The following is a 27,074-nucleotide window of genomic DNA, read 5'->3' on the forward strand; positions in this document are numbered from 1 at the left end:
CTGGGCACTTTACTCTCCACAATAACTGTTTTAAAACTTGCATTTTCAACCATCTGCCCTGGTCTCAAATTTCACAGAGAAAACCAAAGCCTGCATACGCACTAGCTTCTCCTTTCTTCTAGATTAAAAGCACTCTGTCCATCGGAAGCCAATCCTTTGGACCCCATCCTCCTCCACCTTCTTTGGAACCCAATACCATGCTGATTCCTTTGACTCTCTGGTCTTCCACTTCTCCCTCTTTCCTGGGTCCTTCTCAGAGATAAAGCAGTACCTAAAAAGGGAAAGGGAGACACACTGTTGCCTCATTCTCTCTTCCTTCACACTTCCAACTTTTGGGAGCTATGCAAGGTAGCTTCTTTCTGATGTCTACCTCCTCTACTACCTGGAAGGGCATGTCTCTAAGCTGCCAGTTATTTCCAGGAGGTCAAATCCAATAGATGCTTTCGAGTCCCTCACTCTACTTGATTTCTCAGCAGTATTCAAGACCTGTGCAAAAAAAAAGCCCTTCCCTGGGCTTCCATGACTTTCATCCTCCTGGTTTTCCTTTCATTTCTTTAGCTACTGCTTGTCAGTCTCCTCTGCCTGCTCATCTGCCACGTTGCCCTGGGCCCTCTTTTCTTTATAGCAGAGATCCGCACATTTTTTTTTTCTTTAAAGGGCCATATAATAAATTATTCTAGGCTTTGCAGGCCATAAGGTCTGTCACAACTACTCAACTCTGCCACTGTGACATGAAAGCAGCCATGAACAGTAGTTTAACTAATCGACATGGCTGTGTTCCAATAAAACTTTATTTACAAGAACAGATGGTGGGTTGGATTTGGCCTATAGCCTGTGGTTTGCCATGCCATACTCTATACTCTGCCTAGAGAAGCATCCTCTCTTGTGTCTCCAGTGACCATCTATACATCACATTCATATCCAAATCGGTATCTCCAGCTACCTAAAATCCACATTTAAATGTCTCAAAGGCATCTCAAATCTTACCTGAGGAATTGTGCTCTCTGCCCCCAAATCTGATCTTCCTCCAGTGTCCTTAGTAAAAGGCACTGCCATAGAGTGCACAAGGCAGAAAGTAAGAGGCATCCTAGATGTTTCTCCCTCTTTCATTCTCTAATTCTTTGAACTGGAAGAATACCTAAAAAAGGTAACTCTGTAAATGCCATTATTTGAAGCACACAGTCAAATTTAACATTTCACTAATAGAGCTAAACTTTATTTCCATGTTTATTACATGTTTATCTTTGATGTTGAATACATATTAGATTGATTTAACATACAACTTGGGAGAAAAGCTGACATTCTCCACTAGATGGGTTAAAGAGGAATGTAAAACTACAAAATACTTGTTTAAGTTTGAATTCTAAATTATGGCAAACAGAACAATAATTACCTTGCCATTTTTCTCTTTCTAGTTTTCCAAGATGGATTTCATTATAAAATGTTGTTCATAACAATTCATTTCAAGAAAGGAAATAAGGGATAATCATTAAAACCATTTTACTTTAAATATAGAGTACAAATAAAGAGTCTTAATGCAGAACTCCTATCTCCTATTTAAAATACAAATAATACTTCAGGATATTATGAACTGAGGGGGACTGACTGTTGTAAACTGCAAATCTAATGACTTGAGCAAACCCACACTTGCCATTTGCTTTTGTCTGCAAGAGTCAGGCTGATTTAAGGGTGACACAACAGAGTTCTATTTGATATCTATGTCACCCAGTTGCTACTCAGAATGGGGATGGCCAAATACTAAGTGCTTATGTGATGGAGATTCAGGATTAATCAATTCCAAGTGGCTAAGAGCTATAACAGAGTTCATCATTCCATCCCCCAATCTATGGCCATGTACAAATGTACAGATTTTAGCATTCACTGAAAGTTTTAAAATAAAACTCCTCTAGATACTCTGAAACGGCTGAAATTCAGAGTGTATAAAGACTGTTATCTGTAGTATAATTGCAGTGTTTAAGCAAAATCAAAATTATGGGTGGTTATCAAAGTTGTTATTGGTAATAGTTTCTTTTCCTTCTCTATAAGCCCCTTAGCATATTTTGTGAAGAAAGGTGTGTTCTTAATACTCCTACTCTTTACTTAGATTTAAAAAATAATAAATCAGCTTAAAATGATTTTCTACCAGGGATTACAGGATGAAAACTCTTACTAGAAGTGTGAATGATGCCTACTGTTCTCATTAGACAAGTGTTTAGAATCATCTGCAAAAACCCATATTCTTCTTAATAATAATACGTATAAAAGATGTTTAATAAAGATAACTCACCTCTAATTAGATTACTCTAGTGATAAAATATTTTCTCATGTAACTGTTTAGGCCAAATGATTTATGGCTTTTCCATTTTTAAAATTTCACTTTTAATGTCATGTTGTTAAAGCTTTTCTAAATACCCTTCTAATATCAGATTCTTAAATGAGAAAAGACAAAAGAGCGAAAAACTCCGTCTCAAGGCACACTCCTTTTCTTACAACAAGGTCGACACACTTTTCTGTAAAGGGCCAGATAATAAACATTTCAGGCTTTGTGGGTCACAGGGTCACTATTGCAATGACTCAATTTCTGCTGTTCTTGTGAGAAAGCAACCATAGACAATATGTATTTATAGAAAGAGTAGTCCGAATTTGGCCTGCAAGCCATAGCTGGCCAATCTCTGCTTTAGAACAGAAAGGACATCTAAAAAATCCTGGTCTCTAGTCAAATGTGATGACTGATTCAGAATCTAGCAGTTTAATCAATCACTCTAGAACACGTTGATGTTGAACACCGAATTTAGCCAACTTTCCGCTTCTGGTTCAGATTATTCAAACTCCTGTCATCATGCTTTTCATTTGGGATAATTTATCTTCATTTAAGAACTTGCCTGAGCATTATTTACTGAGGGATTCAGTTTAAAATTAATAAATGATGTCCATAAAATTGAATATCCAATTTAATTTTTGAAAAAAATGAAAAATATAACAGAATCAAAACATTAAAAATAAGTACACTCACTACCCATTCCAGTAATTCATTTAAGTCATATCAACTATAGAATAGGAAAAATAAATTCAGAAGTGTAATTACTTTAAAATACACTACTTCCATTTCTGTCAATATTTTACATTTATGTATATATTCTAGAGTGTAAGCAGAAATTCTCTCTAAAAATCTCCTTAAAATCTTGAGGTGCATTATTAGAGCCACAGGCAATATCTGACATATAAAATTGCAGTACAGGCCTTTCAAATTTGGCATTTCACTGGTACAATACAATGACCAACGTGTATAATCACTGTACAGTGCCTAGACATTCCAGTAAGAACCATTATTTTCTTTAATGTAGAATGATTAATACATATTCTACAAGGGGCAGTGAGGTTTAGTAATTCTATTGGGTATATCCTGACATAATTTTCAAATTGTATAATAACACAAACAACTTTGTTAAGGCCATGTTTTATTTGCTGATTAATGGACAAAAGGCAATGTAATTTATTTTCAAGTATTTTCTTGAAAGTCTGTGCTCATAAAAATCATGAAAAGTTGGAAAGGCTGTTAAATCACTGAAACTTTAAATATATCTTACACAATCTTGTTTGTACAAAAATACAAGTTAAATATAAACATAAAGTAATCATGATAATTTTATGCAAATCTGTTTTATGTGATCTTCAGTTATATATAAAAGTTTCTTGGTTCTGTTTGTGAAAAGATCAATACCAGATTGAATTACTATCTATTGGCAAAGGGCCCTAAAAAGCTTACTTTAGCAATTATCTTTTACATGGTTAAGAGCATTTCCTAATTTGAGATCACCTAAACACTGGAAAAAAGAAAAAATGTAAAGGGCAGTATGTCCATAAACCAACAAATAATGTGGCTGTAATGTATCATAAAACACAAAGAAACCCTACACATCTGTACAATAAACATTATGTATTACATACTCACACACACAGGTGTATACGTGTGTGCATGCACGTAAACACACACACACGCACACGCAGGCACGCGCACACATACCCAGTCATAAAACAAAGCCTAATGAGGTGTTGCTTCCAGTTCGATATTCAGCTGTGCATTTTTTCTTACTTCATCAAATGAATAGCTTTTTGTCACCTTCCCATTCTTGAAGACAGTATGGAGAAGATCCTGCACAAATATAACAATATTAAAATTTAATGATATTAGACTATCAAACGAAATTCTTAAGTAATGCTTTGATGAATTAGGTTAGTCAAATACACAGAGATGTTGATAGTGTTCAAATTATGAAATGATTTTATTCATAAAGAATGCTGGTGGAGCAGGCATGATCTAAAATGGGATGTAGAGAGATTTAACTTTTATGGAAAGGAATGATCTGAAAAGTACATTCTTAAAACGGTTTTCCTTAAAGGAAAAATGAAAAAACCTAGTTGACCCATCTCTTTTTTTTCAGGTGGAAGATGCTTACTGCTTTCGTTGCCCAGAAGAACTATGGCTGTCACTGATAATCATGACTGACAGATCAGCAAGGAAAGCCTGCCAGACCTTCCCTCGTTCCTAGCCAAGACTCAACACCGATCAAACTTCTCAATTTGTAATTTACTAAACTTTCTAATCACAAGTTTTGGCCTTAAAGAAACAAGCAAGCAAACAAACAAAGCCAACACTAAAAACAAGCAACCAAACCCAAAACAGAAACATAAATATTGATTTCTTGACTAATGCATAGCCACTGATTTTAAAAACTCTGTGTATATTCCAAAAGTCACTGATATGTGTAATCCATTTGATCCACACAAGGATAAAACAAAGACAAATTAAGAGAATTAGGACTAAATTCCCTTTTGAGTCTGGTAAAGCCATTCCTGTCTCACTAAGGAATTATCTGCCTCTAGTTTCTCTCGAAAAATCCATAGAAGTAATCTACCGAAGTTCTGTGCTGAAGTTTTCCATCTCATCTGAAGGTGAGGAGCATACGACGTTATCTAACATTTTTGTCATTATGTTGTTTCCTTTTTATCCTACGTTTTATTTTTTATTTAAAAAAATTTTTTATTGAGGTATAGTTGATTTACAATATTAGTTTCAGGTGTAAAACATAATTTAATATTTTTAGATTATAATCCATTTAAAGTTATTATAAAATATTGGCTATATTCCCTGTGATGTACAGTATGTCTTTGTAGCTTATTTATTTTATACACAGTAGTTTGTACCTCTCACTCCCCTACCCTGCCCCTCCTCGCTTCCCTCTCCCCACTGGTAAACACTAATTTGCTGTCTGTATCTGTAAGACTGTTTCTGTTTCGTTATATTCATTTGTTTTTTAGATGCCACATACAAGTAATAACATACAGTATTTGTCTTCCTCTGTCTGACTTATTTCACATAGCATAATACCCTCCAGGTCCATCCATGTTGTTGCAAATGGCAAAATTTCATTCTTCTTTTTTTTAATGGCTGAGTAATATTCCATTGTATATATGTGCCACATTTTCTTTATCCATTCATCTGTTGATGGACACTTAGGTTGCTTCCGTATCTTGGCTATCGTAAATAATGCTGCTATGAACATTGGGGTGTATATATGTTTCAAATTAATGTTTTTGTTTTCTTTGGGTATATACCCAGGAGTGGCACTGCTGGGTCGTATGGCAACTCTAATTTTAGTTTTTTGAAAAATCTCAATACTGTTCTCCATAGTGGCTGTATCAATTTACACTCCCACCAACAGTGTAAGAGGGTTCTCTTTTCTCCACACCCTCTCCAGCATTTGTTATTTGTAGACTTTTTGATGATGGCCACTTATTCTGACAGGTGTGAGGTGAAACCTCATTGTGGTTTTGATGTGCATTTCTCTAATAATTAGCAAATGTTGGGCATTTTTTCATGTGCCTGTTAGCCATCTGGATGTCTTCTGTGGAAAAATGTCTATTCAGTCCTTCTGCCCATTTTTAGATTGGATTGGTTTTTTTGATATTAAGTTATATTAGTTTTTTGGATATTTTGGATATTAACCCCTTGCTGGTCATATCATTTGTAAATACTTTTCCCATCATGTAGGCTGTCTTTTTGTTTCGTTGATGGTTTCCTTTGCTGTGCAAAAACTTTTAATTAGGTCCCATTTGTTTATTTTTGCTTTTATTTCTTTTGCCTTGGGAGACTGATCTAAGAAAATACTACTATGATTTATGTCAAAGAGTGCTTTGCCTATGTTCTTTTCTAGGAGTTTCATGGTATCATGTCTTACATTTAGGCTCATTACTGCTTTGGACACATTTTATATCTTTTTTGTTTTGTGTATCCCTGAACTACTTATTGCGGATATAGGTGATTTTACTGTTTGTCTTTTAAACTTCCTTAGTATATGCTTGATTTGCTACCTTTACTATATATCTGCCTTTATTGATGAGGTATTTCCTTTTGTAATTATCATGTTTCTAGTTACAGCATTTTTCTCCCATTTAGATTACTCCTGTTAACGTTTCTTGTAAAGCTGGCTTGGTGATGCTAACGTTTAGCTTTTGGTTGTCTGTAAAACTTTTGATATCTTCATCAAATCTGAATGAAAACCTAGCCAGGTAGAGAGTATTCTTGGTTGTGGGTTTCACCCTGTCATCACTTTAAATATATTGTGCCATCCCTCCGGCCAGCAGACTTTTGGCTGAAAAGTCAGATTATATAGCCTTATTAGAGTTCCCTTGTAAGTTGTTGCTTTTCTTTTCTTTTTTTTTAAATATTCTACATTATTTTATAGTTTTTCTTTTTTTTAAAAAATTTTATAGCTACTTTATTTATTTATTTATTTATTTTTGGCTGTGTTGGGTCTTCGGTTCGTGCGAGGGCTTTCTCTGGTTACGGCAAGTGGGGGCCACTCTTCATCGCGGTGCGGGGACCGCTCTTCATCGCGGTGCGCGGGCCTTTCACTATCGGGGCCCCTCCCGTTGCGGGGCACAGGCTCCAGACGCGCAGGCTCAGTAGTTGTGGCTCACGGGCCCAGCTGCTCTGTGGCATGTGGGATCTTCCCAGACCAGGGCTCAAACCCGTGTCCCCTGCATTAGCAGGCAGATTCTCAACCACTGCGCCACCAGGGAAGCCCAGTTGTTGCTTTTCCCTTGCTGCTTTTAATATTCTCTCTTTAATTTTTGCCAATCTAATTACAGTGTTTCTTGGTGTGGTCCTCTTTGGATTTGATCCTTTTGGGGCTCTCTGTGCTTCCCTTTCCCAGGTTAGGGAAGTTTTCAGCGATTATGTCTTCAAATATGTTCTCTGCCCCTTTCTCTCTCTTCCTTCTGGGACTACTACAATGCAAATGTTAGTTGCTTGATGTTGTACTAGAGGTATCTTAAACTGTTCTCATTTTTTTTTATTCTCTTTAGCTTCAGTGATTTCCATTACTCTGTCTTCCAGTTCACTGATCCATTCCTCTGTGTCATTTAATCTGTTGATTCCTTCTAGTGTATTTTTAATTTCAGTTATTGTATTCTTAATCTCCGGTTCTTTATATTTTCTGACTTTTTGTTACAAACTTCTAACCTCTCACTCTGGTTAGCCAGTCTTTTCATGAGTTCTTTGATCATTTTTAAGATCATTATCTTGAACTCTTGTACATGGTAGGCTGGTTATGTTTTCTGACCTTTGAGAAGTTGCCTTTTGTAGAAGTCCTCTGTGTCCCAGCAGTGAATCCCTTCTGGTCACCAGAGCTATATGCTGCTCTAGGGCTCCTCCTATGTGGGTTGCTTGGGTCCTTCTGTTGTGGCAGAGTGACTACAGCAGGCAGTCTGGTAGATGCGGCTGGCCCCCAGTCTCGTTGGTTGCCAGGCCTTGTGTGTAGACTGCTCGCGGTTGGTTGGTGGGGCTGAGTTATAAGGCTGCTAGCTGTGGAACCCCGGGGCTAGTGTCAGCCCACTGCTGGGCAGAGCCAAGTCCTGAGGGCTGGTGTCAGACAGCTGGTAGGTAGGGGCAGTTGCTAACACAGCTGGCTGTGGGGTCCAGGGTGTCCTGAAGCTTGTGTTGGCTTGCTAGTGAGTGGGGCTGGATCCAAGAGCAGCTAGCTGAGGGGCCCAAGGTGTCTCCAAGGTCAGCTACTGGGTCTGACTCAGGCTCCTTTCAGACTACTGCTTCTGCCCTGGGTCTCAGAGCATGTGTAAGTTTGTGTGTGCCCTTTAAGAGTAGAGTCTCTATTTCCCACAGCCCCCTGGGTGTCCCAAAATAAGCCCTGCTGGCTTATCTTCCTGGTGCAGGACCTGCCCCAGGCTGGAGAGGCTGAGGTGGAGCTCAGACCCCTCACTTCTTTGGAAGAACCTCTGAAATTATATTCTTCTCCTGTTGATGGGTTGCCCACTTGCAGGTATGGGTCTTGACTATACTGTGACTCTGCCCCTCTCACCTGCCTCGTCATAGTTCCTTCCTTATAGCTTTAGTTGTAGATCTTTTCTGGTAGATTCTGGTCTTCCTCGTCAGTATTTGCTCTGTAAATAGCTGTAATTTTGGTGTGCCCATGAGAGAAGTTGAGCTCAGGGTCTTCCCACTCCACCATCTTGAAACAATCTTATCTGTCCTTGTGTTGTTTCAAATCACATTGCTCTTGCTGTGACATTTTCTTTATGAATTTAACTTTAATCTATTGAGGAAAGGTGGTTCCTATTAAATCAAAATGTCTAGATGATCATAAATTGATTGATTAGTGACTCAAATGTTCTCGAGTACCATTCACATACTCTTAAAATCAATGCCTTGTTTTACTCATAGTTATGACCATGTCTAAAGTGACTTTTGTCCATGTGTGATAAACCAATTCAGCAAAGTCTTGGTAGTACAAGAATTAAGTGAAGGCTATGCAAAGAACTGCATAACAGGCTATATAAAGGAATCTAATTCTAAAAGTTTTAGGGACTTACACATATTTTTCATTAAACAGAAAAATCATATTATATTTAATTCTGGCTCAAAATCTTAAAAGAATATAATAAAAGTAAGCAAAATATGTGATGTGGTATAAAGGATCAAAAGTTAAAAACGTCTAAAGTAATAAGTGTGCTTATGTTTAGTGTAAACCCTCCTCTGAGAATATGAATATTCATGAGTAATTCTCCTCTAAAAAGGAGTACTTTCTTTTTCAATCCAGTGGCTTAAAAACAGAAATTTTATAAATATTGAGTTCAGAAATATAAGTGTACTTTTGTATGTTAATGAGCATAGAGACTACTTTAGCATACTATATGTGTTTCTAGTTTCGTTGACTAAAATCAGAAAACTTGGTTAAGTCTAGGTTTCACCATTTATTAGTTATATAATCTGAATCAAGTCTCATTGTTTTCACATCTTACACTACTAAGATAACGTAATTTGCCTTTTTTAGTCATTAGAGCTGCTGGGAGAATCAAATGAGACTACAGAAAACCATCTGAACTGGATTCTATTGTTTTGAAAAAGGGAATTATCTTTAACAACATTTTAGAATTTGGATAGCCCTTCTTTTATCTAATAAAATTACCAAAGTTTTACTATAACATAAACAGCTATGAGTAGTCTAAGAACAGCATCCTTTATTCTTAACTATTCCTGTTCAGAAACGATTCACTGCTAATTGGCAATAAGAGTTAAGATCAAATATATGCAAACTTACTGAAGCTCATCAATCACTCCCTGCTGGTCACTATGTAGAAAACCGTAATTTTTTTTGAAATGTTACAAAATATTTCACCCAATGTATGTAAAAGTCTCATATTTACTATCTAGCCATTTCTTGTTTTTCATTGTATTTTGGAAGGCTAGGTCAGCAACTGTAAACACTTTAAATAAAATAGAACATAAAAGCTTCCTTTCTTAATTTGAAGAGTCAACCTACTACTGTTTAAAAAACAAACCAAACCAAAAAAAAAAACCCAAATCAGCATAGATACATACATGACCATATTCTTCAAGGTCTCCTTTTCCTTCCTCAAGTGTAACAAAATTCCCTGCTGGTGTCCTATGCAATGATAATCGGCCCTTTTTGGACCTTTTGTTGGGATCAGCAACCGGGTCCTTGAAGACATTAATCTGGAATCCAAATTAAGAAAGTTGGAGAAATAGAAGACTAATCATCAGAAATGTTCACTCAACTCCCATTTAAAAAAAAAAAAAAGTGTGTACATAATTTATATAAATTTTAAGGCACTTTGTACGTATAACTAAACCAATCCACACCTGGCTTTTAGATAAGACTCTAGCCTGTTTTGGAGGACAGAGTCCTCTGTGATGAAAAAGGTATGAACAAAATCCAAATCCTGGATATCCTTTCTTACCAGTGTAGAATACTAATACTCCATCTGTAGTAAGTCTTTGAGGTTAACAATGTGATCCTTAAGGTATCTCCTTTTGTATTATGCCTTGCCCTTAAACTGATCTAAGTATAGCACATGTGTGTTACTGAAAAATCAATCTATGTCAACTCAATTATATAATCTGTGGCAAGGGAAGGAGGAGTTTACTGCGATAAAGCCTTTCCTATTTCATAACCTTTTCCCTTTTGTTACTTTTTATTCTATTACCTTGTTACTGTCAGAAGCAAAGAAGACCTAGAGAACCTAGAGACCTAGAGCACAATGTTTCAGGATCAGAAAGGAAGAAGCAACTGGAGATGGCTATAAAAGGAGAAGCAGAAGAGGCAATCCCAGAACTCGCCAAAGAAAGATGGTGGTGAACTAAGGTAGGGAACCAACCCATGTCTTCTTAGGATCCCCTACACACACCTTTTAATACACAGACTCTCAAGAGCTTTTGAAGAGCTAGGCAGACTGTTGTTCAGCTGCTTGCAGCTTGGGTTCCCTTGTTTTAAGGCTACCAGAACGTGATTCTAGTAACACAACTCAAACGTCATAGTTCACCTTCCTAAAACATTCTTTGACAGTGTTTACATATTTGCAGAGTTTACATACGTGATGGCTAGGTTAGCTGACATTCTCGCTCAAATATGGTCACCTTTTTGATTCAAAGGTATATACTGAAGTAGTGGAAATGAATTGACCTGCATCATCTCTCTTAAATAATCTCTCATTTTCCCAAATCTCCATTTTTGTCTGAAGTCAAGTTATCACCCCCTGTCTCTTTTCCTTCTTTGTTTCTGCCTCAAGGTCAGGGGTACCTGACAATACAGTAACAGTTCAGGACAATATTATCCTTGGACTATTGCATTCAATAAGTGCATTCAACATACATACATAAGATAGTAACAACACAAGAGTAAAAGTTCAGTGACATACCCCAAGGCCATTGGTTACAACATAACTACATTTAAAGGAACAATTCAGGAGATCTCTTGTTAACTTCTGTAGCAAAGCTCCACCAGAACCGAAGGAAACATTTTCTATACTCCATTTTTTTTGCTTCATGCCTTCCACAATCTAGATTAAAAGTAAGATATAAATAAATAAATAAATAAATGTAAGCCAAGTAATTTGGAAGAGGAAGGAGGTAATTTTCCATGAGCCATATTGATGAATAAACCATCCAAAGCTGTTTTATAACACAGTAAATAATGAGATAAGAATAAGGTCTATACAAAGTTACATTCCACTCTTTTAAAAGACCCACCAACCCCAAAAAGGGCAGCCCAAGGGATAAGTGTAGAAGGAGGGGATTTCATTCAAAGTTCCTGAATTTGTGTTGTAGTCACAGTGATTGTGGTTTAGGTTGGGGGAATGGAGGAAATGAGAGGGAGAAAAAGAATAGCTATAAATACCTAAGGTTACTTGAGTAAACTCTCATCTACCTCTTGCAGTTACTGCCCAGATGCCAGTAGCACAAGCAATGGGGCCTGGACGTTTGCCCCAAATTACTAGATTCTAGAAATGACACTCCTCATCACTAATAAATCTCAATACATGTTATCACATGTCATAGTGCATGTCATATGTAATGGGGCATTTAAAAGTCAACGGATATTGGTGGTAAAACAGTATAAAATACCCTCTCCTGCGTAACAGTTGAGACATTGGCAGTCATCTTCCTCTGGCTGGTACTCCAGTGCCATAAGCAAAATTATGAACTGACTGGGTGTTAAGATTTATCATTGGATCATTTTTTGGGAGAATGATCATCTAAAAGCCACAAAGAGAGACCTATATGAACACAGAGTTCCAGCAACTAGTTCTTTCAAGGGACACATAATTTAAAAGTTACATTAATTTATTAATCTACGTTATTATCAATATCATTTGTATTTCTTTTTCCTAAGCAGGACTTACTTATCTAGCATCTGTCTTCTTATTTAACATATCCCATCACTTTTATGGTAGAAGGTGGCAAATAAAATTTAATAACCATTTTTAATTTCATAAGAAGTCGAAAGGAAGTAATTGGAAAGTCTGGTTTCATTTTATTTAAACAGAACTTTCAGAAGTGATCAGAAAAATCATAAGCAAGTTTAATAGTTTTAAGTGAATCATTAATATAAATTTGCCATATTCCTCCCAATACCAAAAGTCTCAAACTGACCTTTTATCTATGCCTTATTTTCAACCTTGCAAGACACAAATAGATAAACTCCAAAGACCTTCATCTTTTAACAAGCCCACATTTAAAAAAAAATCTCAGCCATCTAATTCTCCTGGTATATGTCAGGAATCAAGATGGAAACATATATAATTTATTTTAAAGTGATTCCTTAGGCTGTACATAAACCCAGACTCATGTCTTTTATTATTATACCTGAACCCAAAAGTACTCAAGGGCCCTGAATTCAGATTTATTTTTCACTGAACTAACTGTAAACTAAGTATAACTAAAATAATCATAAAAACCTTATAAAACAACACAAAATTAAGGCATGTTCTAAAAAGTGAATTTCAATACGGAAGAAATACAAGGAGTAGAACAAAAAAATGGAGCATAAGAAATGGAAACAGATAAAGATGGAGGGTAAGGAGATTTGGGTAAAATATATAGAGAAAATAGTTTCAGACCTGTCACCTGATTTTAGGTAAGCCTCAGAAGCACAAGAAGGAGTAAATCACAAAGAACAGTATCACCTAATGTCATATCTCTGTATTTTAGGACCAATTTCTTTAAGATATTCTTCCCATATAGCTTTGCCGAAAGTTGTGAAATTTAGACAATTTAAAGTTTAAGTGAATTTTTCTATTAATGTTACAGGAAATTATGGAATTAGAGTAAAAATTACTTTTTAAAAATATTTGCACATACAAATCAGAAGGAAATCTGACTAGACATAGCAAAAATGCTACATGAATTCTTTTTCTTGCTTCTAAAGACTTACTTTGACCCACCTCCAGTATGAAGAAAGCAGGTATTACCCTTTAGGTAATGAGTGCATCCGCATTAACACCAACTATTCATTCTCTGACTACTCTGTTTAAGGTTTCACCAATGCCAGAGAATATCTGTCTCAATATTTAACTTCTTGCTCATGGAGTTTAAAAAAAAAAAAAAAAAGGTTCAAGTTCTGAACTGATTCTCAACTTTAAAAATGCATACACATTTTCAAAGTTTATTTAGAAAAACAAAAAGAAAAAAAAAAAGAAAAAAAGGAAAGCCAAAGAGCTTCAGTTTTTAAAGGGAAGTTCAAATACCTGATGGAACAACCGAACTTAAAGAGCTGCCCCTAAGAACAAGGAAGGGTAGGTGTAAGCAATGGGAAGCGCGCTGGGCTAATGCGTATTCTGATATACAGTACCTTGCCCACACTTCTTCATCTGAAAGGGCGATAAGTATGTGTGAGGGTACCTGCTAAAGTGGAGGTATGGGTACTGGTTCTTAACTGATACCAAGGTCAGAAACCTTCAATTCAGCTGAGCGACAGGACAACAGCAATTAAACATGCCAGCTGAGATTTCAATGCTCAGGTCCTCCTCCTTGCTGCAGATTTTTCTTCTATTTATTTCTTCCTTCCTTTTCACATCAAAGCCTTAGAAGAGCAGGGGAAGTTTCCACTTTTCTTAGGCAAGGCAGTTTGGGAGAGTTGGTAGAAGAAACCTCATTTCTGTTATTGCAAGACATCTATTCCAGACATCATGTTCGAACTCTAAATGCATATCGCCACAGAACTACTGATAGTTATATGCAATAGTTCTTACTTTTATTTATTTAGTTTAATTTTTTTTGTTTTTGGCCACCCTGTGCGGCATGTGGAATGTCCCCGACCAGGGGTGGAACCCTTGGCCCCTGCAGTGGAAGCATGGAGTCGTAAGCACTGGACTGCTGGGGAGGTCCCAATAGTTCTTACTTCTAAATGAACCTTTGGAAAACAAACTATTTATAATTTGGGTACTGACCTTACTCTAACCACACTGAACTCTTTCAAACAGAAGGTTCCATCTGAAACTATATACATTAAAATTTCAGTGCTTTATAGTAGCTGACAGTCTACAGCATGGTATCGCTGACAGTCTTTAATTTTAATACCTAAAATACTCCATAAAAATTGAGTTCCTCAGAAGCTTATCCGAGAAACAAAAGAGGAAAAAGTTTTAAGATAGCATAAAACTTACGCTATTTGGCTAATAAATCTAACAGTAATAGTGGTAACAGTCAATGCTAAATTTAGAAGAGGTGACAAACCATTCGATAATTTTTGAAAAAGCACAGATGAATATCATTCAAGTTTCACACTGTTAAGAGTATATGAAGCTCCATTCTATTAAAACTGAGACCTATTTGTACAGTGTCAAGACTTTGTTTTATATACAAAAAGTATTCCTTGACTGGCATTTTCTTGTTTCCTAGTGACACTTCTTTGGGCTCATCATCCAGGGTGGCCAATGAGGATTGGCAGCATGGTTTGGCCGGTACGTCTGTATTTTAAGTTAATATATTTTAAATATACTTCTATATTTTAAATTTTAAGCAATTAACAGAAAAGACATAAACCATCTTAAACACTTATTAAAAGAATCACAACTGTACTTAAATTATTAATGTGTTCTTTAATTATAAGGATTGCTTTATTGAAACTTTTAATATAAAATACGTACCTCTTGTAAGGTATTAATATCTACTCCATCCCCTTGAATAACTCTAAGATAAGGTGGCAGCAACTTGTAGCCCTCTGAGTTCTCAGTAACAGGGAACTTCTTACCTAAAATATCCAAAACCTGTATGGAAAAATACACACCCAAACACAAAATAACTAATACTGAAAAAAAAGTGTTAAAGCTTTCCAAAGTTTAAAAAAAAAACAAGATTGTTAGCAAAGCAAGGTCGAGAATATAAAAATTAATCAAATTAAATTTTACAATACTATGTATAAGCCTTCTAAAATTTTGTCTCAATTCCTTTTGATTATGTTAGAAACAGGCATGCAATTTTCTACCAAGTAAACTTAACTTATACTGTAAAGTGGCTCAGAACACAAGTAGTTTTCCCTCACATTTTTCAAATTAGATTCAGGAAAAAAAAAACCCTTTAACATTAGGAGCTTACAGTGGTAAATATAATCTTTTTCAAAGGTATATAAAACATCATTTAAAAAACATGATTATACTTTTGATTTGGATTTTTTTCTGCTTGTGCCCAATAATTTAATTTGTCTCATATAACTCAAACATGAATCCACCTGAATTACAAAGTTCAGAGAAATCATGATATGCAGATAAAGCTGGAAATGAAGCATATATAACCCATAGTTTCTCTGAGGTGCTTCTCACTTAACGATGACACCCATTTTTTTAAACCAAATTGCTTAATATATGCCAAGCTGTCCCACTCATTCATTAACTACTGCAAGTTTGGGAGCAGCTGAAATACCTCAACACTGACTGAAAATTTCTCAGAAAGCTTGGTCAGAGATTCCAAAGATCTACCCAACAATCACTCCCTTTTCCTAAATAAATTGGTTTAAAATTCTAACAATGAAAACATTCCATACTGATAACTTTGTTGATTCTTGAAACTAGGTTTGTATATTTTTATTCGGTAACAGGAAAAACATGCAACCTGTTCAGTTTGCTAAAACCAAATCTGTTCATATTTCAGGCTAAGATCAGACCTTCAGATTGGCCTATTTACTTAACAGGATAGGAAAAGACCTCCTTGATTCTACACCCCGCTTTCTTAAGGGGTAATTCATCACCTAATCATCAGCTGGGAAACAGTGTGGTAAAGAGGGAAGGTGATAGCCACAAAGACCTACGTTGGATACTTGGCTTATTTTTACATGTTGTGTGACCTTGAGCAAGTTTATTTTAACCTCTCTAAGCTGGTTTCTTTGTCTATAAAAAAGAGATTGTAATATTGATCATAGGGTTTTCATAGAGATTAAATAATGACACAGCTAAAGCAAAGCACACATAGCACTCTATTTTTCTAGTAGTAAGCATCAATAACCTGCTCTTATTAGTGCTTTTCAAAGAAGGTAAGCCAAGTCCTAAACACTAAAAAAATGCAACAGGGCTACATTGACAATCAATAGTATCTCCAAAGAATCTCTACTTGAAAACTATTTTCAAATTATTTTTATTCCACATTACATTGCACGTATTTCTTTTGCACTAAAACCTTCAAAGGTACAGCAATGATAAAGGAAAAAGAAAGAAACCACAAACTTGGTAACCAAATCACAGGACTGGTTAAAATGGTAACACTATTAATTAATTTTGAAGGTAAAAAGAAAAAATATCCATTCAACAGTACTTAACTGTTTCTTTGACAGTATATAAATAATCCATAACTCTGGATATCCTTTCTCTGTTATTAATGCGTGACCTTGGGCAAATCTGTTACTCTCTGGGTTGCAACTCTAAAATAAGGGGACTGGTCCAGAGAGTTCTGAAATGATGTGTGTATAAATGAAATTAAAAGTAGTGTCGATGCAGCTGGTCTATAGGCACTTTAATAGTCAACTTACGTATTAAAATTTACCTTTAATACAGTGTCAAGAGGATTTCCAGAATCAGGTCTGATTATGAGTGGTGCCTCTGTACTTCTTGATACTATTAAATGTCTTAGATCTTCACCCCAGATTTTCTCACACGCATTATAAATGTCATAGCTATCGCTGACCACAGATACAGGCACTGATGAAAATTGTGTTACTATATGTTCAAAAGCATCTTTTTCATGGTCCTTCCCCCAAGCTGTTATGGTACTAGAAAACAAAATGAAAATACAGATTTACTTAGGCAGACACATTATATGTTCCTGAATCATATCTCATGTTTACTATACTACACCTTCAACACTGCAGAGAAGGTGAGTGATTTAGTTTAATAAATGCACATCAAAAGGTTAATTGAATATCTGAGCCAAACCACTCCTTGGCCAATTTTTAAGACTATAAGTAATCTCATTCGTCTCCAGTAGTTATTTAAACTCTTAAGTCATGTTCAACCAACTATAAACTACGTTATTTTCTTTTTTAGTATTCCTGAACCTACCCATTTAAAATGAGTGAGCTAAAAAGTACCTGCTGCAGACACTTTCTGCGTTACACTGAGATGTTAGAAGGAATGAACCCATACTCCCGCTATTCTGCTAGGCCATGCAAGCACTTGGCTCCCTTCTGTGCATTTTCAAAACCATATACCAATAATAGTAGGGACACATTTTATCTTTCTTACATTTCAAAATCTTACACTTCAAAGCAATTACTTAGGCAATTATTTATACTATACCATGCATAGATATAGTCAACTAACTCTTTACCTGTTATATCTTCAATTGGCCAGCAACAGGTAGTCATTTATTTCACTTACAGATTATCCACTAGTACTTAATATATGCTCCGGGAATAAGAATTATAATATTTAGTTTCAGCAAAACATAATTAAGATGGGAAATAAAGCGTGTGAGTTTCTATTAGGCAAGAATGATTATAGTGATTTTTACACTGTCCTCAATAATGGTGGTTCTTTTTGAACAGATTAATGACATGTAACCTAAGTACTTGCTGGTTAAAAATTATTTATATTATATATTAGTTAAAATTCTTAAAGAAAACTTCATAATGAATTTTAGAATTGTTACCATTTTCTCATGCCAAGCAATTTTTCTTTCTCCCTAATTTGCTACTCTTTGCCTCTACCCCATTTTCCGAAGTAAAATGATGGAAAGTAAAACAACCCGTTCATTTAACCCCATGCAGATATAAGATTATCTCAAAACTGTTTGAAAAGTCATACTAATTTATTTTTGAAATTGTTGTTTTATTCTTATTTTTTTTTCTAAAGGACTGAAGTAAACAACTTTTCTTATGCTGGGGATGGCAGAGCATGCACATTTCAGGGGTATCAAGACTTAGCTACCCAGAACTACTCTCGTCTGAAATGGAGAGATAGCATATTTACATAAAACTCATTTTACAGTGAACAAAGTAGCTTTGATGCCAACTCTCCACTCAATGCAAGTGTCTGCAGGCTAAAGGGAAAACTGAGAAATGGATAAAGAGAAGCCCCTTCTTCATATCAAGAATTGCTAAGGTCCCCTTTATAAGGGAGAGAATTAAGCTCAAAGAGTACCAACACTGGAGAGCTTTGCAATGTAAGAACAAACTCTTAGAGTTAGAGGTCACTGTTTATGCACTTATTTTTTACTAGTGTTGTATCAATACAGTCAACTAACTCTGTTATTTGTGTGTATCACGTCTAGCAAACTTAATGGTTCATTTTTAGTCTTTATCTTACTTGCTTTCTCTTTGGCATGTGAACTTTCCTGAAGCTTTCTTTCCCAATGACTTCAATGACATATCCCACGTTTTGATTTTTTCCCCATACTTCTATGGGTCCTCTTCAGTTTCCCCTAGATGCGCTCCTTTCTCAATATGACCTGCGGCACTGGTCTCTCTCTACACCTCCCTATGTGAAAAACACTCAAAGCTTTTAAAAAATACCTTTGTAGTGAGGTATTTGTACCTGTACAAATCTGTACCTTAGCCCAGGTTTTTTTTTTCTGGACTACAGATCCATTTTGTTTGTTAGGGAGGAAAATGAGTTTCTTCACCTCATCTTCCCACAGACATTTCCCATAGCACCCTCCACATAATCTAATCATAATAACATCTAGTATAATATTTGGTATATGGAGATCATAAATATTTGTTCAATGAATTCTACTTATGCTACTGTTCCAATTTCCAGCATCAAATTTAACTTGATACCTTTCCAAAGTTTGAGGAAGAGTTATGTAATTGAATATTTTAAAGTCCAGATTCATATATATTCTTTAAGAAAATATGTATAACAATAATGACAATGTTCTAAATTTTAGCGTTTTCTTATTTTAAAGTTCTCTTGGATGTTAGTTCATTTTCCCTCAATGACCTTCTGATGTAGGAGATGTAAAATTTTAGCTCCTCCTTTTGTTGGGTTGGATGGAGGAACTGAAGAACAGAGAGATAAATGACTTGCCCAAGGCCACCCAGTATATGTCAGCTGTAAGGTCACTCAGATTTCCCAACTTTCAGTCTAGAGCTCTTTTCACTATACTTTGCTGTTGTTTAAACGACTTGTCTATTTAAGAACACCTGACACATTAAGGAGTCAAATTTGCAGATGTAGTAAATATTTCGAGACTATAAAAATACAATAGATTTTCAACCTGTTTTAACATGAAAGCCCTAAAGACGATATCATCATCTTTATTCTCAGATGTATAGTATCATACTCATGATGTTATTACTTTGAAACAAAAGCATCAATGAAGAGTCTAATTATGGGTACTACAAGAAGCTTTTTAAAAGGTGTACATATATCCAAGACCAAAAATAAAAATACTGCAGCCCTAAAATCCTGGTCTGTTAATGTCACTCTTATTTTTCCAGTTTCACCAGTCTTGAAACTTATATGTGAAAGAATTCAAGTCCCTACTAATAAAGCAATGCTAATAAATGTTAGCTGAATCTACCATCTACTGAGCCCCAATTCAAATCATCACGCTGCAGCAATTTCATCTCCCAAGCCAATGCTCGTGTTTACCCCCTTCTTTCCATTTATTTAGCCACTTGGTTCTGAACCTCGTCATCTCTCAGAATTATTGCAACAGCTTCCTAACGTTTCATTTCCATTTTTCAGTTCATAAGATAGCCCACTATTAAAGTAATCTTTCTACAGTATTTCTCTGATGACATCACTTATTTGCTCAAAAGCTTCAACGCCCACTCCCATTTGAAAATGGAATTAGAATAATCTAGCATGATGAGCAAATAGTTAACATCCAATATCAAAATAAATTTGAGGGCGTTTACTAACCTGTCTTTCCACTCTACCCTACATTCCCTACAAAATCTCCCTACAAAATACATTTCAGCCCTTATTCCCTAAACACATCCATACCTGCCTCTTTCATTCTTGCTCTTTCAGGACAATGCTTAACACATGGTAGACATGTAATAAATACTTAGAGAATGAATAATCTCCTAATGTCTGCCATTAAATTTCACCAATCATTCAAGAAGTCAAGATTTGCATACCATCTCTATAAAACCTTCCTTGATCCATCCAACCCTACCGGTGGAACGTGACCCTACTTTTCCTTCCTTTGCACTGATACAGCACTTTAACTGTACCTCTTTAAAAGCACTTAACAGAGCACAAGGCTGCTAGTGTACTATTTTTAATCCAAAAGATAGGATTAATTCTTTATATCTTTCTATCCCTTGTAGCACCCAGGAGACTGCCTGGGATCAAAGCTCAGCTTTACTCACTGCTGGTTTTAGCACCCTGCAATATTCAAGTATGAGTAGAATTTAATAAACTGCCCCGAACTAATTACATTAAATAATTTGTGTTATAAGAACCAGAAATAAGCTTTGGCATACATTTTAAAAACTCCACTAACTTTCAATAAAATTAACTCTAGGACCAGAGCAGCTGTAGCCTAGATTATAATTGTCTTCTAGTTTAACTTGAGATGCTTTAGTAAAATCTGATAAGGAAGCGTAAGAAGACTCTGAACACTCTTCCTTTCATCAAAAGGGCTAACTTGCTCATCTACAATTGAGGGTACTGGGTTCAGAAGATAACTTCCAGAACAAAGATAAGTGAAGTCATGTAGAAAGCAGGGAAAGGGAAAACACTGACCAGGCTTCACAGTGAGTGCTTCTAGACTTAGTGAATACAACCTATCTGCACACGGCAATAGAGAAGCTAAAAAAAATCCTTACAATAAAACCTATAGAGCAATATATATAAGAGTTGGAAAAAAGCTCCTAAATTGTTTCTATTAGGACAGTTAAAAGTTCTCTACCTCCCCGAGACCAGTCTTTATAGAGTATAAATACTGAATTAGTATTGCTTAAATTCATGAAGATTTACTGTGCTACCTGGCTCTGTAGTTAAACAAAACATCACTGAGTTACAAGAATGAAAAAATTTAGTTATAGAAAACCAAGGTTAGATAATAGGAGGATGAAAACAGAATTTTACCTGTGTTCTGCCGCTGGAACAGAATAGCCTGGAACAGGATCTTTCGTTCCATAGTATTTTTTAATTAAAGCAATTCCTGCTACTGTATCTGTTCCTTTGAAGTTAACCAAATGAGCAGATGCTCCTATGCCAGCAGTCTGGAAAATAAACCATAAACCAAAATCCAAAAAAAGAAAAGACCCATACTTGAGGTATAGAGCATAGCCCCCAAAGCAATTATTGTCTTCAGTTAAAGAGATATTTAACTATTATCAGAGATAATAGTTTCTTATGACAAAGATCCAGTTTTTCCTAAATATTTAAGGATTCAACTGTTACCTCCTCAAAGAGACCTATTTAATAGCGATCCACCCCCACTTCCCGTCACCTCCTTTTCCCTTACTCTGCCTTGGCTTCCCTGTAGCATTATCTGACATCTGCTAATATTTATTTTACCTGTTTATCCACCTGTCCATCCATCCATCCAATACATAAAGGACAAGAATGTTTACTGAAGGCTGTATTTCAGCTATTTCTAAAAGAGGCTAACACATCTTAGGTATTTAATGTATATCTCTGACTGAATCTCTGGAATTTCAAAATGTGGCCTACTTAGAAGGAAGATCGATCCCAGTAACTTCCCAAAAACTTTACAGTGGTAACTGTAACCTAACCGACAATCCACATTTTATTAATTGAGGTTCACTTCAGTTTCTTACCTCTTGGGAAGAGACTCCTCTGTAGCCAAAATCATGTAACTTGTACTCCAGACCATCTAAGTTACCAGACGTTTCTAACAAATATTTGGCCAATATTTTCTTCTGCTCTCTAGAATTTGTGGCCACTGTGATTGGATACCAGGACTGAACAAGAATAGTCTGTAGTAATAAAATCAACCACAAACATTAATACATAAAAAATTGGGTTCTTTCTGAGGAAAATCCTAGCCTTCTCTGGAGGTATGTCCTGGACTTCCATACTACTAGAAATACCAATTGGACATTTCAACTGTATGGCAGGATGCCTACCACATGCATTTCAGATACAGTGCCGAGCTCAGCTCTGAAATCCGCAACACAAAGGATAAGCAAACTCGGTCCTGAACAGTAGAGAATGTCAAATTACCTATTTTCCATCCAAAGCTCCAATGAAGCAAATAATATTTAGAAAGACTATCTGTGATGAAGGACCAATGTATTTTTTTATTTTCAATCTATTGCGGACCAATAGTTTTATAAAATATACTCACACTTGGATGTTGAGGCAATTGCCATAAAAGTTTCTAAATGCTTATCCTTGATTTCTGTATTTAATGTGGACCTGCATCAAAGAGTTCATGGACCAGCACTGGTCCTTGGACTACACCTTGAATAGTCTGCATCTAAAGAAGTTATTTATTTACTCCTCTAGGTAGTACTGGATCTAATTTTTCCTTGGATCTAACATGACTACTGGTAGGTTATGTACTTGAGGTATTTTTGCATAGCACTAGACAATTCTATTCATTGAGCTATGCTTTATGTTCTTGGTTTTTATCAAAAGTCAGTATAAGAGCCACATGAAACATTTCTGCATATGCTATAAACTTGTGAGGTCGCTGTCTATTTTATAACTCAGTTCCTATTACACAGGTTCCCAAATGAGGAAATGAAAGAATTGCTGGGTTCCTACTTTCTGCTAAGAACTGTCCCTTGGTTTCCCTTTTTTCCCTTGGCTGCCAGGAAACTCCAAAGAAAGTCTGATGCTTAATCACAGCAACTATACTAATTATTATGGCTTAGGAATTCACTCCTCCATTCTAGGATCATAATTTTCTATCTTTTATTTTGTAAACCAGATAGTCTGCTATTACAAGCAGCTTCAAATTTGTTTTAGAAAGAGCTGCTAAGATGACAACAATGTCTGTGCTCACTCAAAAAGCTATACTTCCTTAATTAAATTTTACAAAACAATCTTTTACTGAATACCAGCTAAGTGACCAATAAATAAAATAAGTAAAAACAAACAAAAAGATTATTTACCCTTGGACTTCCCAACTCAGTCACCTAAGAAAAACTGCAGCATTAGATTCCTATGATTGATTAACTATGGCTCCAAATTCTTTGCAGCTCCTCCCATCAAGAGATGGAATCTATCTCTTCATCCCTTGATTCCGAGCTGTCCTTTTGATTTGCTTTTGACCAACAGAATGTAGCAGAAGCCACATTTATGACTTCCAAGCTTCTCTTTCAAGAGGTTTTATAGCTTCTACTCGCATTTTCTTAGAACCTCGAGACTGCTGTGTTATAAAGAAGCCTAAGTCATGAAAAGAGGTCCAGCAGTCCCAGTTACCTGAGCTGAGGCCCAGACATGGGAGTGAGGCCATTTCAGACTGTTTTATCCGAGCTGAACCCTCAGCTGAACGCAGACTCATATAAGTCCAAGCAAGACCAGCAGAGAACCATCCAGTCAACCACAGAATCATGAGAAATAGCAGTTGTTTTATTTTGGGGTAGTTTGTTACATAACAGTAGAACACTGACGCAACTCCTAACTTGAACTCTGTGACAAATCACCTCTATCTAAGCATTCTGCTCCTGAAATTATTCTTTGGTAATTTCAGTGATTCCAATGCCACTGCCCATGATTATCCTACTTCTAATTTTGAGCTTCTCTGACTTACTCTTTATACTGCCACTGGTTATCCTTCTAAAGTTAAGAGTTTTATTCAGGTTTTGTCATTCCTTAAAATCCTTTAATGGCTATCTATTGTCCACAGAGGAAGAAGGCCAATTCGTGTTGAAATTTGAGGGCTTTTACAGTCTTGCCTTGTTTACCATCTAAAGATTTATCCCTTACGATATTTTCCACTTTTATGCTATATCTCCCTTGGGCTACTTGCCATTCTAAGAATACCTCAGCTCTTCCTGTCCCTTATTAAAAGCTTATTTTCCACTTCATGATTTCTTAGACAGAATTCCCTATTTTTGCTACCAATTCAGCATTCTTACTTATATTAGTGGTTAGTTAAGAATAAGTCGCTCCTCCTCCAAAGGCCCTTAAGTAAGACATATCTTACTCTAATTTCTGCGCCCAGGATTTTCTGGGTATATAACTGTAATCAATACTCATTTGCTGAATTTAATTCAATCAACTCTCACATTTTTAATGTGACTTAGACTGATATTATCTAGGAGTATGAGAAAGATAGAAAACATAATGTGAAAAACTCTAGTTGAGTTATAAAGGTAGAAGATTGACCTTACCCCTCGAAAAATGCCAGGGAAGGAGAGAAATAACTATGAGACACAGTGATCCTTCACATCACCATTTCCTTTTCATAGTCCAACAAAATCAGCTTAAATTATACTCTTAATAAAATCACTCCCCTTTAAAAAAGATCACTGTAGGTGTAAGCAAGGGAAAAAAAGGCAAGTTAGTTTGGGTTAATCCAAGGTCTAACAAAGTGGCCTTGTTGGAAACTTCTGTAAAACAGCAATTTGCCCACACAAATCAAGATAAAATTTTTAGCTGAAAACTAAGACTAAAGTAAATGAACCTGCAAGTTTTATTTAAGAAGTGTTCATTATAACGTTACTGTGCAGGATAAGGAATTTTAAAGAATAAGAAATGGTGTGGTATAGTAGAAAGGGGACTGGATCTACACTGTTAACTAGCCCATTCACCTCTCAGGGCTCAATTTCCTCATCTGTGAAATGAGGGCATTTGATCAATGTAATAGTTTTAAAGTCATCTTTTCTTTTTAACAGCAAAAAGGTATTGTTTTGTTTTTTTGGTTGGAAGAAACGGTTACGTTTAGCCCAGTATGCTCATTCTTCAGCCCCTCATAAGTCTGAGACACCTCTGAAGAACACTTAGGCTCTCTTAAACATGTTTTGAAATCTGATTTGAGGACTAAGGTTTCTTCTAGCACCGATACTGAAATTGATAAAGCAATTCAATAATTTTAGTGGGTTTTAAAATTCAGTGTACGGTGAATCAAAGAATGTTATTAATAACTTTGCACCGGGAATTCCCTGGCAGTCCAGTGATTAGGACTTAGCGCTTTCACTGCCCGGGTTCAATCCCTGGTCAGGGAACTAAGATGCAGCAAGCTGCGCAGTGCGGCCAAAAAAAAACCACACACACACACACACAAACTTTACACATACTGGCAAAGGGAACTGGAAGGAATACTACTCAGTACTGTTATTTAAAATGTTTTAAATCAAAGATTTCCTGAAGAAAATCTCGTTTTTAAATAACAAGTTTGTTGGATTTGGTAACAGATTCCATTTATAAGGTGGTAAACTTGGGCTGGAGATGGGTAAGAGGACGATGAACCTCCTCTAACCCCACAGAGAAACCCACGCAAGAGGCAAAGTGACTCTGAGAAAGCGTTTTCCGGAGACCTGGTATTTAGATTACACACAGTTCTTTATAAAACATAGGATCTATCACAAAGGGATTGTTTCAGAACATATATTTTTGTGCCTTAGATAAAAATACCTACCAAGGAATGAAATTATTTAAATAATACATATTAGAATAGAAGGTAAACTCAATAAACAAATGAAAACAGGGAATTTTTTTTCTTCAAAATCTAATAGTATCATATTGGATTTTATGTTTAATAATTTTTAAACTAAAAATATTTTTATATTTGCTAACAAGCTACTGCTAAGATGGCCATATATAAACTTTTTTACTTTATGGTTTTTTTAGTGAAATACACCAAAATACCAATTATTAAAACAGGTAGTTAAAAAAAATTTTTTTTAAGGCTAGTGTTTTTCACTTTCTTAAGAGGATAAAGAAAAACATACATGAAAAGCAAGGCAGACTTGGAACTAGTTCTCTGCTAAACATCTGCTTTATGAAACTCCAATTCAACACAGGGGAAGAGTACTTATTGACTAAATCCTCAATCAGAAAACTAAAAAGAAAAAAAAGTGAAGAAAGGTGATTCACAGATGATGATTTTCAAAATAAGATTTATCTGTTTGGGATCTTTTGGCACTGAACGTAAAGGATACACTAGATGATGCGGTTCAGAACTCTTCTACTCTTTTTATAATGCCTTCCCCTCAAAATAAAATATCTGCCAGTAAAATAGTATGAGGACTATTAATAATATGTTTCCTTTTACTCTGAGTTCATGAGTTAATTCAAAGTTTTAAGACATAGCAGTAAACTATTTTAAATCTTTACTTTAGTTAATTGTTCACTGTTTCAGAGCCTGTTAGGCTACTATTAGTTGATGGCCCACCCAGAGTCTAAAAAGAAAGTTTTAAGTTTCCTGTCAACTTAGCAAAAATGTATTTCAGAAATATTCCTGACCTCTTACTTTTTCTAAACTTTTTCCAGTCTTTATAAATGAACCTCAAATGTGTTATTTTATAATAGAACAACAAATTAGTTTAACCAATACATTAATAAGATAGACTATTAATATCAAAGCGATGAGGCTGTGAAAACATGATTGCTTAAGTATAGATACCAGGAAAACAAACAAAAGCCTTGTAATATAAACTCACAGTCTATAATGTACTCTTCTTTTGAGATTAGAAATTAAAACGATCAGTGAATCTTGAATATATTGAAATGAGAAATACCAGGTGGTAGAGTCTAGGCCCTAAACTGATTAGATAAGAATAAAGAAAACAGTTACTAAGAAGTTGAACAAAATTCTTTTAGTCTAACTGGAACAGAATAGCCATAAAATGTCTTAAGTTACTAAAAATACACCTGTGCTGTTTTTGTAATCT

At 35.6% G+C, this 27,074-nt stretch overlaps 1 protein-coding gene and 1 long non-coding RNA gene across 2 annotated transcripts in view; one reads left to right on the forward strand and one right to left on the reverse strand.

Moving 5' to 3' along the window:
• The window catches only part of LOC130708580 (uncharacterized), a 74,792-nt gene extending 58,483 nt beyond the window's left edge, over positions 1-16,309 (forward strand). The window contains exons 2-5 of the long non-coding RNA XR_009008801.1: positions 4,443-4,953; positions 10,539-10,682; positions 14,717-14,778; positions 15,965-16,309. This is a non-coding gene — a long non-coding RNA (uncharacterized LOC130708580). The remainder of the gene's footprint in view (positions 1-4,442; positions 4,954-10,538; positions 10,683-14,716; positions 14,779-15,964) is intronic.
• The window catches only part of NAMPT (nicotinamide phosphoribosyltransferase), a 38,810-nt gene continuing 14,669 nt past the window's right edge, over positions 2,934-27,074 (reverse strand). The window contains exons 6-12 of the mRNA XM_057549763.1: positions 22,047-22,205; positions 21,349-21,485; positions 16,850-17,075; positions 14,965-15,084; positions 11,236-11,376; positions 9,899-10,033; positions 2,934-4,153 (exon numbers count right to left, since the gene is read on the reverse strand). Coding sequence (XP_057405746.1) covers positions 4,043-4,153; positions 9,899-10,033; positions 11,236-11,376; positions 14,965-15,084; positions 16,850-17,075; positions 21,349-21,485; positions 22,047-22,205 — 1,029 coding nt within the window. The 3' untranslated portion in view covers positions 2,934-4,042. The remainder of the gene's footprint in view (positions 4,154-9,898; positions 10,034-11,235; positions 11,377-14,964; positions 15,085-16,849; positions 17,076-21,348; positions 21,486-22,046; positions 22,206-27,074) is intronic.

The sequence above is a fragment of the Balaenoptera acutorostrata genome, chromosome 7 (assembly GCF_949987535.1).
Source record: "Balaenoptera acutorostrata chromosome 7, mBalAcu1.1, whole genome shotgun sequence".
In the NCBI taxonomy this organism is placed as follows: Eukaryota; Metazoa; Chordata; class Mammalia; order Artiodactyla; family Balaenopteridae; genus Balaenoptera; species Balaenoptera acutorostrata.